Here is a 16379-nt window from a genome sequence, read left to right as displayed (position 1 = left end):
GTTGTGGTATCACAACCTTTAATTTCTCTGAATCTTTGCATTGTTTTGGAAAACTTTTCTTTAGGAAGGTTTTTAATCTCTTAAAACTATGAGGGTCAAAACTAAAATGTCAAAAATACAAAATCCCTGTTCATCTTCCTGATGTCTCAATTTTTAAAGACAGTCCTTGGTCCTGAGATTTGCCATCCCTCCTCAGCCGTGTCTATCAGACAGCGCTGCCCGTGTTACTAGGAGAGTAACTCAGCTGGTAACTGAACTATGTCAGCAGCCCAGCTTGTGCTACAAAGGTAGAAGTCATTATGCTGCTGCGAGCCTGAAGACCACGTAACTGAAAGCAGATTGCGAGGGATGTGCAGACCTGGTTTCAGAATGTCGGTGCAGGTGCTGCCCCACAAGTCTGGTTAGCCTTGCTCTGCACTCTGCTGTTTGTCCTGGTGCTCTCCTCTTGGACGTGACTCTCAACAGGCCAGCCTCCTATTCCCAGGACTTCCCGTGAGCTGCCACCTTCAGGGTTAGGTTTACTCCCAGGTAGATTTCATTAGATATCTTATTTTGTCTCTTATTTTTATCTGGGAACTCGGGGGGCACATTTGCAAGACGAGGAAAGAACAGTAAAGATTAAGAAAAACTGAGGAATTCTGAGCAAATAACAACAGAAGCCAATCGTTTTAGTCAGTGACTTGATTTAAAAGGAACTCAAGTGTACAGTTGAGATATATTGTAAGTAATTTTTCATGGTTATTTCAAAATAGCTTGGTAAGGAAGGCTTAAAAGCAGACCTTCCTGGCAAAGAAAAGCAAAACAATAGCAAGTAATAAAAGGATTATTATGATATTTTAGACTTAAAACTACCCTCTCAGTACATGTGCAATTCTGAATAAAGTTCTGTAAAGCAGTTGAGAAGTATTCTGTTCAGTGTCTCGAATAACATTGCTCAGATGGAACATAAAATACTTGATGGTCCCTTTAGCTTCAAGATGCCCCAAGCTTTGGTTGTCTCTGGAGTTTGACTTCTTCACAGCACCTGCTCCCTGAAGTGCTTTCACACCATGCCTAGGATGCGGGCCACCCACCAGCTACAAGGCATGATAACTCTGCAGGCTGAACGGCAGCCCTGGTAGTTGTAGGGCCATGGGTGGTAGCCCCCCAGGGGCTCACAGATCTTCTGGCAGTGGGTGTAGCTCCTCCTGCACTCTATACAGCAGATTCCTTCATGATCCAGTCTGGGGTCGAATGTCATGCTTTCTCCTTCCTGCTGCTGTGAAATAAGGAAGAATTACTTGTGTTTCCTTCATGAGGAGACGTTTATAGCACACACATTATTTTAAAATAAGGTCTTAAATGTCTTGGTGGTACCAGCAATCACTGTTTTCCGTAAGGCGCTTTCAATCTTTAAAACCTTATCATTCAGAAACTCTTCTAACATGAAGGAACTTCCACCCTGCCTGATCGGTCACTTACAGGAAGAATCTTTTTTTTAATGTTATGGTAAAGTTTCTCCATTCCCAGGTGGCACTAGTGGTAAAGAACCCACCTGCCAATGCAGGAGACAAAAGAGACAGGGGTTCCATCCCTGGATCAGGAAGATCTAGAGGAGGGCATGGCAGCCCACCCCAGTCTTGCCTGGAGAATCCCATGGAGAGAGGAGCCTGGCGGACTGCAGTCCATGGGGGCACAAAGAGACATGCCTGAAGCGACTCGGCACGCGTGAAGTTCCCTTACGCCTTCAGTGAGCCATGGTTACCACTCAGTAGTGGCTCAACTTGTCCTAAGTAGGAAAATAGGAAGGAAGCCTGATTCAAAAGTAGCATTTCTGCTGCTGCTGAGGCCCCCTGGCATCTTGTAATGATGGTTTCCAGGGCTCTGGGGAGCATATTTGGAATTCACTGGTCCAGGCTAACAACAGATTCCCATTCCACTTGCACTGGCTGAGAACACTTAGCAAGTCATCTCGCTTCTGCCTTCGTGTAATGTAAGAGTCTGTTACCCTCGGGAAAGGGCACCATTTACTGTGTAAAGATTGAAGACCTCAAACTTTACCTGCTAGTTTGTGTGTGCCATGATGATAGTTAACTACAAACTTGTACCGAAGTTAAAAGTCACCTTGTTACTCACATGCTCAGTGGTGTCCAACTTTTGTGACCTCGTGGACTGTTTGTACCCTGCCAGGTTTCTCAGTCCGTGGGATTCTCTGGGCAGGAATACTGGAGTGGGTTCCCATTTCCTTCTCCAGGGGAGCTTCCCGATGCAGAGATCAAACTTCTGTCTCCTGCATTAGCAGGCAGATTCTTTTACAACTGAGCCACTTGGGAAGTCCCAGGGTCACCTACAGAGCCCTTTTCACTGCTGGAAAGACCACAGAACTGGAAGAAATTTGGCACCTGCCAAATTGTGTATCTGGGTTTCCTTTTCATGAATTTCTAGGGGTATAGATTCTATAGTCTCTTTATTATGGCATTGCATTACAATGGTGGGGGGGAGTCTGTATCAATAATGGAAATACTTTATTCAATTTAAAGCTCTTTCCTGGAGGAACAACTTGGTGGGGAGACAGCACCAAAGCACCAACGTAGGTTAGACTTCAATGAGCCAAGTGAACTTGAGCAACCCTATCACCTTTTCTGGTATACTTTTTTTATTCAGCTATTTTAGGGGTGGGGGGCATTCAATTATAAGACATTTCAGACCAAACTGAAAAGTGGAGAAAATTGTGTACTTGAACATCATCTGGATTTGACAATTGCTAACCTTTTGTCAAATCTGATTTTTTTAAAGTATTTAAAATTCTAAAGTAAATTTAAAGAGAGCATTGTGACATTTCACCCATAAATATGTTAGAATGTTTCTCCAAAATAAGATATTTTCCTGCACCACACTGCCATTACCACACCTCACAAGACTTAACAATTCAACACCATCCAATAAAGCTTATGTTCACATTTTGTCATCAAAGTATTTGTCTTACTAACACCAGGGTTTTTTGTTTTGTTTCGTTTTTTCAAATTCTGCAGACTTTCCTCCTCCAGCTTTATATCTTGGAAAAGGTTCACCTGGAACGGCCAAAATAAAAAAAACCCCGATTTGAGGGGCTTCTCAGGTGGCTCAGTGGTCAAGAATCCACCTGCCAATGGAGGAGACTCAGGAGATGCAGGTTCAGTCCCTGGGTTGGGAGGATCTGAAGAAGGACACAGCAACCCACTCCAGTATTCTTGCCTAAAAAATCCCACGGACAGAGGAGCCTGGTGGGCTCCAGTCCACGGGGTTGCAGAGTCGGACACGGCTGAGCGCACGCGCACACACAGGGTGGGAGGAGCCAACAAGCCTGCCGGCTGAGGCATCTGACCTGAGGGGCCAACAAAAGTTTGTTAGGATTAAGAAGTTGGCAGAAATCTCTGGTTATTGAGATATTTCTGAGATACTTCCTTAAAGGGATAAGGGAAGGACGGAAGTCGTAGGGAGATGTTCCTGCTTACAAGCTCGAAGAAACTGCTGTGTGGAAGTTTTTGAGGAACACAGATCCCTGAAGTCCAGAAGCAGGGCGCAGTCGCATCCTACCCACCTCCTGTAAAGGGGCTGAAGCCCCCTCCTAGACCCAGGTGCAGGGAGGCCAGCTGCCTGGAGAGTAAACCAACTTCTGTTTGTCTCTTCAATTCCTTTATTGTTCTTTGAGCTTTACCGAAGGAAGTACCGTGGCGTCCTGAATTTTCTAGTAAGCCTTGGGTTACTTCAAAAATACTTTCTGCTCTACGTCTTTTTAAAATATTAGTCTAAAATGACAAACTAGAAAATAACTTGCAACACGTGATACGATAAAGGACTGAATAGGCTACACAGGAAAGAAAACGCGCAAATGACTTCTCCGTGTGTGAAAAGATGCTCAGCCTTACAGATGAGTGAAGACTAGCCAAGGCAGGAGACGCAGTTTTACACCCAAGACTGTTTACAAAGTTTGATAATAAATGAGGCCTTGCATTACATTTGAAGACTTGCAGCTGCCTTCCCTGGAAGGCAGTTTAGTGTCCTCCATTAAAATGCAAAATTCCCATCTACTGTGACCCAGTAAACCCACATGCGTCAGTACTCGCGCTAAAAAGTGAGAAAGTGCTCGTCACTCAGTCGTGCCTGACTCTGCGACTCCATGCACTGTAGCCTGCCCGGCCTCTCTGTCCGTGGGCTTCCCCAGGCAAGAATACTGGAGTGGGTAGCCTTTCCCTCCTCCAGGGGATCTTCCCAATCCAGGGATCGAAGCCTGGTCTCCCGCATTTTAGGCAGATTCTTTACCGTCTGAATGGAAGATACCCAGGACAAGAGTAACTCCCAGGCAGCTTAAAATTCAGGATTAAATATCATCTGAATAGGAAAGGGTAGATGGGGATGTAGATCTCTTATGGCAGGGTCAGTGACTTCTAGGAGAGACGAGTGGACCCTTAGAAGAACACATTGGAGGTATGAAGTTTGTCTGAATGTGGTGCTGACTTCCACTCTCCTCCTGTGATGAGTCCATCTTCCCTGGTTAATGAAACTCCCGGGGAGGGGATTTATGACAATAGAATTCCTTCTGGAGGATTTGTCTTTAGGCAGATAAGGGGAGTTCAGAGAAAGACTCTCTCTGCACTTGCAGTTTTTTAAATGCCTACAGCACAGAGCCACCAGGAAGGGCTTTTCTAGTGGCTCAGCTGGTAAAGAATCCGCCTGCAATGCGGGAGACCTGGGTTTGATGCCTGGGTTAGGAAGATCCCCTGGAGGAAGAGGGTATGGGCAACCCACTCCAGTATTCTTGCCTGGAGAATTCCATGGACAAATGAGCCTAGCGGGCTACAGTCCATGGAGTCGAAAAGACTCGGACACGACTGAGCGACTAAGCACAGCACACCGCCAGGGAAGCCCCATTTGTGCTAAAGATATACTCCCTTCATGTACAAGAAGTGTGGATAAGACTAATAGCTAACAGGGAGCAAGTTCGTACTTCCTATGTGCCGAGCACTGTGCTAACAGCTTCATCTGCATGACCTCACATCTTCTTTCCCATACCCTGTGCAGGAGGTACTAGGTATATCCTATTAATGGTATTGGAGGAATATTTACATGCCCACCAAAGCAGAACTGTTTAAATTTCTATACATGTATCCACACAATGAAATACAAGGTCACCATTAAAATGAATGAGGTGGATCCATGTAAGAGATACAGTGGAATTCCTAAAATGCTGTATTGTAACTGGAGAGACAGCAAAGTAAGGAAGTTATGTACGCTCTTTTGTGTTAAAAATGTGTGTGTGTGTGTACACTTATGCAGAGGAAGTGGGCAAACAGCCGTTGTTAATAGACTGCTCGGAGGAGGGTATCTGTGGTAGAAGGTAAATTCACTTTTCATTGTATACATTTAAAATAAATGCATGTATTTTTTGCTAACTAGTTAAAATACTAGTTTATTATTTAGTTAAAACACTAGTTACACATAAGTACTTATTTTTCTGATTTCACTCCCTACAAAGTATAGTAATGATAAACTACACTTTGTTGAAGATTTGAGAAGTGTTTAGCATGTTGGTGTCATCCTTACAAACACCAGTTCTCAAGGTTTCTGTCTGGAGCGTTCGATCCCTGTGTGAGTCTGTCTCCCGAATGGACTGAGTGCCCTCGAGGGCAGAAGTTACTCCTGTGTGCACAGGGCCTGGAAAAGAGCAGTTTCTCAGCAAAAATCTGATGACTGGATGACTATCGTGGACATAGGGGGAAAGAGTATTTCAATCTGTGTGCTGCCTGCAGGGCACATGCTTGGAAATATTTTTAAATAATCAAATTCCTGATGTGAATAGGTCATCATGAATTTGCCTGTGACTCAAACGAGCAGAGCCCAGAAAACAACCTTGAATAAGGAGTACAACCCATCAGGATTTTACACTACAGAAGTGATGTTACCCTCACTTATAAACTCTGCAATAGGCAAATTAAGATGTATGCGAAATAATCGAATAGAAGTCTCCGTTGACTGCTGAGTGCCTTGAGCTCTCAAGCAGCGCCACGCAGCTTTGGCGCTGGGTTTCACGCGCCTGGGTGAGCTGTGGGGCAGACGCCGGCACTCACGTGGTAAGGGTTGTCTGGGTTGAAGGGCTCTGCGTCCTCCTGGATGCTGGGTCTGGTTCCATTGTTCGGTCTTTCAGGGCCTGGGGTGCCCCGAGGGCCGCTGCGTAGTCTTCTTGTGGTCGTTGTGGTAACGATTTTTCTTACCAATTCTCTTCTTTCTCTCTGGATTTCTACAAAAATATGAAAACAACAACAATAAAACTGCTGTGAGTTATTTCCTTTATTTCGTTAAGCAAATTCTGTGTTTATCAGGGTGAAAAGCATAAGAAAAAGATATAAAAACAAACACATGAGTAGATCCTATCCTATTTAAATATACACATTTTCTTAAGACCGAAGCACGTTTCAGGCTGGGGTTTAACATCAGGTAACCAGACTTTGGTTTATAATGCTGAGGCAGATGGTGTAAGGCATCTACTTCTTGGTCAGTGGCTCAGTCATGTCCTACTCTTTGTGACCCCTTGGACTATAGCCCCCCAGGCGCCTCTGTCCCTGGGCTTCTCTTGGGAAGAATACTAGCGGATTGCCATTTCCTTCTCCAGGAGATCTTCGTGGACCGGGGGTTGAACCCGAGTCTCCTGCTTTGGCAGGTGGGTTCTTTACCATTGAGCCACCAGGGAATCCCCTGCTTCTCCTTAGGGGCTGAGAAAGTAAAGTAGCACTTTTCCCCCTAGCCTCCCTTGCAATTAGGACTGGCCAGATGGGACCTAAGCAAAATATGCTACTGCAGTTTCCAGGAAAGTGTTTGCTCTCTTGGTGAACGGGATGGACACAGCTTCCTCCATCTGGTTTACCTTCCTTGAATGTAGACGTGATATCTGGGTTATGTGACTAGAAGTGATAGAAGGATGACAATCCAGCATGCCTCACGTAGCAGACAGTAAGCTACAAAGAGAGTTGATGACAGTGCCAAAAACCTACCTCCAGGGTTCTAGCTGTATGAAAATAGTCAACCTGTATGTATTTGTTGAAATCACTGTTGGTTAGCTATCCTGTTATTTGCAGCCCTATGCATTCCTCCTGGATTTACAATATATGTATAATTTACAGTTTTAAATTTATAGTTTTTTCAGGAGGTTTATTATTATTTTGGTTGATTCTTTTTTGAAAAAGTTATTTATTTTTGGCTGTGCTAGGTCTTCACGGCTGCTCTTGGGCTTTCTCTAGCTGCAGCAAAGTGGGGGCTCCTCTTCGTTATAGCGGCTTCTCTTGTTGCTCCTCATGGGCTCTGTAGTTGGCCACGGCATGTGGGATCGTCCCAGGCCAGGGACTGAACTCGTGTCCCCTGTACTGGCGGGCGACTTAACCACTGGACCACCAGGGAAGTCCTTGGTTGATTCTTTTACAAATTCTGGGGTAGAATAAGCAAACACTTTTATACACAAAGGCATCCGATTAGCAGATGCAGAATAGAAGATGCAGTTGTTAGGCTTGAAAAGACCAAGTGACTCAGCCGAGATCACAGAACCGGTGGCAGGCGTGAGTGTCTCTGGCTTCCAGCTCGGTGCCTTTGCTCTCCACTCTGCCTTGTGGGTCCTCATGGCCGCTGAGTAACAAGAATGGAGAGAGGACCACAGGGGTGGCTTTGGTGTCTCTGCGAGCCTCAGTTTCTTTTTCTCTAAAATGGGGATAATAGTAGTATCTAGCTCACAGGGTAGCGACAGAGGTCATGAGAATTTTGTCTCAGGGTTTTAGCATAGTGTTTGGCATGGAATAAGCCCTCGAATGTTAGGGGATGATGATATGATGCCATGTTATCTGTGAGGGTGTGGTTGTGTGCCCAGCTGTGGATAGCTTCCAAGGGTAGCCTCTTGGTTTCTCAGGCAGGGCTGGAGAGGCATTGGGGAGACCTAGATTCAAATCTCAGACTCCATTTCTTTTTTTTTTTTCTAATTAAAAATTTTTTTAAAATCACCTCCACTTCTTTTCATCAATGACCTCAGGAGAGCGATTCAATCTCTGACCTTAGTTTCTTCATCTATAAACAAAGAGTATGACTAGTTACCTGGACAGTTGTTAGAATACAGTGTGTGTTAGGTTGCTTCAGTTGTGTCCGATTCTTGCAACCCCATGGACTGTGGCCCACCAGGCCCCTCTGTCCACGGGTTCTCCAGGCAAGAACACTGGAGTGGGCTGCCATTCCCTTCTCCAGGGCATCTTCTCGACCCAGGAATCAAACCCACGTCTTTTACCTCTCCTGCCTTGGCAGGCGGGTTCTTGACCACTAGCACCACCTGGAAGCCTGGGTAGTTGTTGGTAAAGATGAAATAAGGACAAAATGGGAAGCTGTGGCACACAGCCCACGGGCAGCAGACCTCAGCTCCCCGCCACTTCTCTCTGAGCTGGTCTGGTCACTCCCAGGGCTCTGACGGTTCAGCTCTGTGATGCTGACGACCTGCCAGCATGAAGCTCCGAGGGCAGGGGCTGCTGGACCCTGGTGCTGAGAGGCTCTATTAGAACTATGTGGGCGGGGGGGGGGGCATCCCGGCATCCTCGGAAAGGGTTTATTTTGTTGTCTTTCTTGTAAAATACACTGCATTTATGAGAGACTGGAAAGAAAATCCCTCACTTTTAATGTCTATGTTATTCCATCCTGTGACTACACCAACATTTAATTTAATTCTTTTCAAATCTGGGGGCATTTAGGTGATTTCTGCTTTTCTGCCGTTGTGTATATGTGTAATTCTTGGATGGATGGGGTGATGATTGAATACCTATGATGTGTGATTAATACTTAATGATACATTACTGAATATTTCAGAAGGGATCACGCTGTTGGAGTGTGAGGAAACAAGTCACAGCTCTTTTTCAGAGGGTGAAGGTTCTCATTTTATCAGCCATCCTCAGCAGTGCCAATAGCATCGTCCTCCCAACTCTGCCCCCAGACCCCCTGTCCCACTCTGTCCTTTTCCCATAGCACCTTGTGTGCGTTAAGTCACTTCAGTCGTGTCCAACACTTTGTGATTTCTTTTTTTTTCTAATTAAATTAAAAAAAAATCAGTTGCTCTTCTTTTAATCAATGACCTCAAGAGAGCGATTCAATCTCTGACCTTCGTTTCTTCATCTATAAATGGGGAGTTACCTGGACAGTTGTTAGAATACAGTGTGTGTTAAGTTGCTTCAGTCGTGTCCGACTCTTGCAGCCCCATGGACTATGGCCCGCCTGTCCACAGGCCCCTCTGTCCACAGGATTCTCCAGGCAAGAACACTGGAGTGGGTTGCCATTTCCTCCAGGGACCTTTGTGATCCAGGGATTGAACCCACGTCTCTTTTATCTCCTGCCTTGGCAGGCAGGTTCTTTATGATTAGTGCCACCTGGGAAGCCCCCCCATAGCACCTTGGATTGTACTGAACAATTTTCATATTTCGGTGTATAGTCAGTGTTTCCCCTAGCTATGATGCAAAATTCCAAGGGGGCCTGGTTCATCAGTGCATTCCAGGTGCCTAGAACAAGTAAGTGGCACATAATAGATGTGCCAATCACCGTCGAATGAATGAATGAAGTCTCTGGGTAAGAGGCATGTCCTCAAACAGAAAGTGATTAGAGAGAGCTCTACATGGTGGCAGAGTTGGAAACTTTGTCCTTTTTTTTTTTTAAGACTTTTTATATGGGCCATTTTTATACTCTTTATTGAATTTGTTACAATATTGCTTGTTTTATGTTTTGGTTTTTGGCCAAAAGGCATGTGGGATCTTAGTTCCCCAACCAGCGGTTGAACCTGCACCCCCTGCATTGGAAGGCAGGGTCTTAACCACTGGACCACCAGGGAAACTCCGAGACTTTTGTCCTTGATTGGAAAAGGTGACAAGGTATTGGAGAAGGAGTTCTTGGGTGATGGAAGGCACATTCCATGTGAAGACAGGTGGGGAATAAAAAGCCAGAAGTTGTAAGTGGCCAGAGGTGTGAACACTCACTGGAGCAACACCCAGGATGTGCTGTGCTAAGTTGCTTTCGTCATGTCTGACTCTGTGCGAGCCTATGGACTGTAGCCCACCAGGCTCCTCTGTCCTTGGGATTCTGTCCGGGGTTAGACCCAGGACAGCAAAAGCAATGGTCCGTTTGGCAGCCCTCCTTCCCAGTCCCCTAGGGTGCAGCAGACACTGTGCAGAGGATTCTCTCTCACTGAGCCTGTCCGTGGCCTCAGAATTCTGAACCTGCTCTTCCAGACAGCTGCTGCCAGTGGCTTACAAACTGCATCCTATTTGCTTTGCCTGGACTAAAATGTAACCACTTTATCCAGGCTTTGGAACTGAATACGACTTGTGAACTGGTGGAATGAGTTAGCCATGGCAGAATGAGAAGCCGGGACTTTCTAAGCCTGGTGTGTGTTTGTCAATTGTGGTAAAATATATACAAAACTCACCATCCTAACCAAAGGATACAGTCAGGCATTAAGTACATTCACACTGCTCCGCAACCATCATCACCATCTATGTCCCAAGCTTTTTTCATCTTGCACAACTGAAGGCCGAACGCATGAAACAGTCACTGCCTGTCCCCCTCTCCTAAGTCTGGTGGTTCTAATCCCCAAATTCTCTGTATTTCCATGCTGTTCTCTGTGTTCAACGTAACTTTCTGAGAACGTAGCCCATCTAAGCTGTGCTAAGAAGAAGGCCTTTTCCCCACCAATAAACCGGAGGTGCAAAGTTGGCCTTTGGGAGGTCAGTGGGGTGACTGTGGTGGAAATCAAGACAGTAGATATTCCTGGTGGCTCAGTGGTAAAGAATCCGCCTGCAATGCAGGAGACCTGGGCTTGATCCCTGGGTTGGGAAGATCCCCTGGAGGACAGGGCAACCCGCTCCAGGATTCTTGCCTGGAGAATGCTATGGACAGAGGAGCCTGGTGGGCTGCAGTCCCTGGGGTCACAGAGAGTCCGTCACAGTTGAGAGACTAAACAACGGCAAGCGCTGGGAACAGACGGAACCCCGGGGAGGAGCCTGGCTGCAGGGCTCACCTGCCCTGGAAACAGCCCCAGGTGTACTCCGACCTGCTCTGAAACCAGGAGCCCTTCATTTATTTTTCTTGGACTTGGAAGTGGTTGTACAAGCCTTGAGGAATCTCAGCCTGTGTCCACAGCTGCTTGTGGTTATCCCACCATGCAAGGTTTGAGCATAATTAAGATTTGGCAGGGGCTTCCCTGGTGGTGCAGTGGTTAAGAATCTGCCTGCCAAGGCTGGGGACATAGGTTCGATCCCTGGTCCAGGAGGATCCCACAGGCCACGGGGCAACTAAACCTGCATGCTGCCACTCGGGAAGCCTGTGTGCCTAGAGTCTGTGCTCCTCAACAAGAGAGGCCACTACAGTGAGAAGCCCATGCACCGCCATGAAGAAAGCCCGCGTTTAGCAATGACGACTCACCACAATCAAAAAATAATTAAATAAATCTTTTACCAAAAAAAAAAGATGTGGCAGTAGGCTAGATTCTTAGTCCCCTGATTCTCTGCGTTAGGGATAAAAAAATGTAAAATTGCAAAGTGCAATAACGGAGAGGCAGGCAGAGCAGAAGTAGCGGGAGTGTCATAAATAAAGCCCACAGGTAAGGCCCAGGGGTCCCGGGCCCACCTGCATCCCGTTGCCCGCTGCTCCGGCCCTGCCCTGTGACAGTCACAGCCGCCCTTCCCTCCCTTTTTTTGGTGTCTTGTGCTGATTACTGAGACCCTGAGCGGTGCGCCTGGCTTAGCTCCTTGTCACGTGCTCGAACCTGTGCAGGGGCTCACAGGAAACCCACGCCGGCTGGGAGCGGTCCAAGCAGCTTCCAGAGCATTTAAAACGTTACCTTTTGGGTAGGTTGGTTTAAGCCAGAAAATAGGAAGGTCGCCGCAGAGTTCTAAGACTTTGGAACTCAAGAAGCTGTTGTCCTTCAAGGGCTGGTCTCCAGCCACCCAGATGAGAGAATTTTCTTCGTATTTAACTGGCATGATCTTGCCTTCCTGTAAATGAAAAGGAAATGCGTGGATCAGAGAGGGCAGAGGAACACGCTGTGTATGAAGATTCGTGTGTTGGTAAAAGGTTATTCTGCCCTATAAAAATGAGTTCAGGATTAGCAGATGCAAACTAGTATATACAGGATGGATAAACAAGAAGGTCCTACTGTAGAGCACAGGGAGTTATATTCTCTATCCGGTGATAAACCACAGTGGAAAAGAGTAGGAAAGAGAACCGATATATGTATAACTGAGCCGCTTTGCGTACAGCAGAAATTAGCGCAACTTTGTCAATCAACTATACTTCAATCAAATTTAGAAGAAAACTTCACGAGATTCCAAAGGCATGCACACACACAGACTCTGAAGTCCTCATCTCTTTGTAGCTCTCTTCACAACATTCCACAGCCCTCATGCCATCCTGCCTTTGGATAATTCGAAGGTGTGAATCTGAGTGTCTTAAGTAGAAGTGAAAATTACTTGATGTCAACTTTGAGATTTCAGTTAATCTGATATTTCTGATCAAAGATGCTTTGGAGGAAAAGCGATTGAACGGACTCTAGAATCCAATAGAGGAGAGAGGCGTCCTTCGTGTGAAGTCAACGTCCTCTGGGGCCTTGTTCTGCTGCTTCCAAACCACAATAGAAAGAGCCAGTGATTGGTTCTTTAATGTCTTCAGTTCAAAGTAGTATTTAACATAAACCATTTCTGCATTTCCCAGCTATAACAAAACGTATCTCAGATGTTCTTCGCATCAAGCGCACCACTGAGATTTCAAAGCTAAACCCTGGATTTTCTTCTGCAGCGAGATGCTGAGAATGGTTGGATAGCCCGGGAGACAAATTTATTTTGCCAGGTTGCGCCTTTCATGTATTTATTAGTTTGCAATAGGTTGGAGAAATTAAAATGTTTTCTCCTGATTTTTTAGCTAAAAGCAACACTTCATTTATGCTTTCTCCCTCAGGCTTCTGGCAGCATTAAAACAACTTAAAGTTATTGGAGGCAGCGAACACGCAGGTAATCCAGTTATTCACCTGAAATTAAATGGCTCCATCCAGGAAATGAATGCTCTTTGGGTAGAGTAGCTTTTAAAAGTTATACAAAACTGATGAAAAATGCATGAGAGCTAGTGGTGCATAAATCTACCCCATCATAATCTGAAGTGCATGGGGACAGAGTGGGGTGATAGGGAGAATGCATATGCGTGAAACCTACAAGCTAGGAGCCTTAAAGAAAAGTCCGTGCACATACTTCCAGTTGCTACCCCATCTCCTTCCTCCTTCCCTTCTCTTGCAACACAATCCTGCTTTTGTTTGAGGCCCCAGGAGAGACACCTGCTTTCTCAGACTCCCTGGCAGCTAAGGGTGCCCGTGTGACCAGTTCTAGACAATGCAATCCATGCTAAAGTGTGTGGAGGGAATGTGAAGCTGTCTGCTTTTCCTGGGTCCAGAGAAAGCATGGTTGGCGCTGTTCAGCATCTTCCTGCCTTCCTTACTTGACTGCGTGGTTGATGTTTAGAGCTGGAAGTAAAAGGCTGCAAAAATAAGAGATGCTGGCCATGGAGACAATGCCTGGGGTCACCTACTTCCAAGGAGAAAAAAAAAAACAATCTCTAAGTGTCATGCTCAGCTGTGTGTGTGTGTGTTCAAGCTCAGTCGTGTCCAACTCTTTGCCGCCCCATGGACTGCAGACCCCCAAGCTCCTCTGTCTTTTCCAGGCAAGAATACTGGAGTGGGTTGCCACACCCTTCTCCAGGGATCCTCCTGACTCAGGGATCCAACCCACATCTCCTGCATTGCAGGCAGATTCTTTACCACTGCAACACCTAGGGAAGCTACTGGCAGCCAACACATTCCTAGCTCATGCAAACATGTTGTCTGAATTTGGTTTTGTCCACCACGCCCCATAGAAACAACTAAAACACGGGGAACAGAATTCACCTCTGTGACCTCAGTAAAGAATCAGAGACAAAGATTTAAGTGCAAAGCCTTTCACCAAGGCGAATTATATCTGCATTCAAAAAAAATTTTTTTTTAATTATTATTTTTGAGAGAATGGAAACTTGAAGATACCGATATTCAAGAGCAAAAGCCTTTTAAAATTATAGTCATATGATTATAATTTTAAATTTTCATTCATATAAATGCTTAAAAAATATTTATTTATTTGGTTGCACTGGGTCTTAGTTGCGGTATGTGGGATCTAGTTTCCTGCCCAGGGATCAAACCATAGCCCCTGTATTGGTAGTTTGGAGTCTTAGCTACTGGAACACCAGGCAAGCTTTAATATCGATTAGAAATTATAATCATATGATAACATACAATAATCCATTATCACCTACATTTTGGAAGACCTAAAGTTAACTGTGGTGTTGGAGAAGACTCTTGAGAGTCCCTTGGACTGCAAGGAGATCCAACCAGCCCATCCTGGTTGGATCAGCCCTGGGATTTCTTTGGAAGGACTGATGCTGAAGCTGAAATTCCAGTACTTTGGCCACCTCACGCGAAGAGTTGACTCTCTGGAAAAGACTCTGATGCTGGGAGGGATTGAGGGCAGGAGGAGAAGGGGACGACAGAGGATGAGATGGCTGGATGGCATCACCGACTCTATGGACATGAGTTTGGGTAAACTCTGGGAGTTGGTGGTGGACAGGGAGGCCTGGCGTGCTGTGATTCATGGGGTTGCGAAGAGTCGGACACGACTGAGTGACTGAACTGAACTGAAAGTTAAGTGAAACTAATAAGGATGTGCAGCAGTATAACTTCAATTATAAAAAGCATATCACACACATTGTACATGAAAGTTTACCAAAACACTAATATTAGTTATCCATGGATTTTGTATCTCTGGGTGACTTTCTACTCTCTCCTTTGATGTATTCCTGAATTTCTATAATAACAAAGTGTTGTTTTTAAAAATCAGAAAAATAAAAAACCAAAACAAGGCCTTGTTTTTTTTAAAAAAAAAATCCGAAAATGTACTGCAAAGTTTTTTTATGCTATACCTCAGGACATGCGGGATCTTGATTCCCCTGACCAGGAACTGAACCCACGCCCCTGCCCTGGAAATGTGGAGTCTTAACTAATGGACTACCAGGGAAGTCCCTGTTCTGCTGCAAACTTACGATAAGATCTTGGTCAGTTAAGATCTGGTTGGGAAATTGGCTCTTTATGTCTACTCATGAGGGAAACGTTGAGGATTACAGTTCATTAAAGGTTTCATAACAGAAGCTGAGTGATAAGACCATTGAAAACGTAATGCGATAAGAGATGTGCAAGGTCAGAATAGGCAGTCTCAGTCTCATTTCTAGACTCTGTATGCATGGGTCTAGACTTGTGTCCCGAATGGTGCAGTTCAGGGGCCACAAACGAGCTCGTGATCAGAGGAGAGTGATGGGAGGGGTGAATGGCTGCAGAAGTCGGGAGCAGAGGAGATACTGAGGACATGCTGGCCAACTTGAAAAACTCACAGTGTGTTGAGACACTTGGGCCTACTCCTAGGAGAGCAAACAATTGAGCAGTTTCCAGGCACCTCTGCTTACTCTTAGTTTTCTTCACCTGCCTTTTGGGAGCTGATGCCTGGCTCACCTCCCTCTTGGGGATCCTGGAAGGATCAGAGGTGATCATAATAAAATTAAGACTCAAAGCAGCATCCGTTTACTCATTATCTAGCGAGTGCAGGGCCATGGGGACAGAGTGCACACCCTAGTTTGCAGACGACAAGACTGAGGCTTAAAAACTTGATGCCACATTCACAGCAAGTGTCGGGGCTGGGACTTGAACCCACATTGGATTTCCAAAGTCCATTTTTCTTAGGCCCTGCCCTGCCACAACTCAAATGGAAGATGACAATGAATGCGGCTACTTCGTAAGCCCTAAAGCACCGAATCAGTGTAAGGTATTACTGTTAAATATGTCTTTAGAATGCTGTGTGCAATTCTTAATGCAAGCGTTCATAAAACCAAGCTCAAAGGCAAGCTATTAATAATAAATGGATGAAATATGTTTAAAGAACCTCACAAGCCTGATACATAGGAAGGAATTCTATATATGTTGAATAGCCTCATTGGGCTGAACTTGAACTGGTGGGAAGAAATTGTAGGGGGAGCCATTCAGCTCAATGTTGGCAAAGCAATTAGAACTTCCTCCCAAGATGTTGCCTGACACACAGGAAAGGAGAGCCTGGTCTATGCTTCCAGCAGAGGCTGAGTGATCAGCTATGGGGAATTTTCAGGAAGACTTCTCCCCCGGCTAAGTTGCACTGAGGCCAGAGTGAGGCTTCGGGCTCCTGAGCCCCTTAATGATCCCAACACCTAAAGTCCTTTAAGTTGTGCTAACCACTGATCAGTCCCCTGCGTGCGCACTAAGT

The 16379-nt window shown here is 45.6% G+C and overlaps 1 protein-coding gene across 2 annotated transcripts in view; it reads right to left on the bottom strand.

Annotated features, from left to right (window-relative positions):
- Window positions 1–666: 666 nt before the first annotated feature.
- The window catches only part of CNMD (chondromodulin), an 89217-nt gene continuing 73504 nt past the window's right edge, over window positions 667–16379 (bottom strand). Inside the window, exons 9-11 of one of the 2 annotated variants that reach the window (XM_069602168.1) lie at window positions 11864–12017; window positions 6087–6256; window positions 667–1258 (exon numbers count right to left, since the gene is read on the bottom strand). In XM_069602168.1, coding sequence (XP_069458269.1) covers window positions 1043–1258; window positions 6087–6256; window positions 11864–12017 — 540 coding nt within the window. In that variant the 3' untranslated portion in view covers window positions 667–1042. The remainder of the gene's footprint in view (window positions 1259–6086; window positions 6257–11863; window positions 12018–16379) is intronic. The other variant, XM_069602169.1, reaches the window with a different exon arrangement.

Source organism: Ovis canadensis, chromosome 10 (genome assembly GCF_042477335.2).
Source record: "Ovis canadensis isolate MfBH-ARS-UI-01 breed Bighorn chromosome 10, ARS-UI_OviCan_v2, whole genome shotgun sequence".
NCBI classification, from domain to species: domain Eukaryota; kingdom Metazoa; phylum Chordata; class Mammalia; order Artiodactyla; family Bovidae; genus Ovis; species Ovis canadensis.
This window is presented reverse-complemented; position numbering and strand designations above follow the sequence as displayed.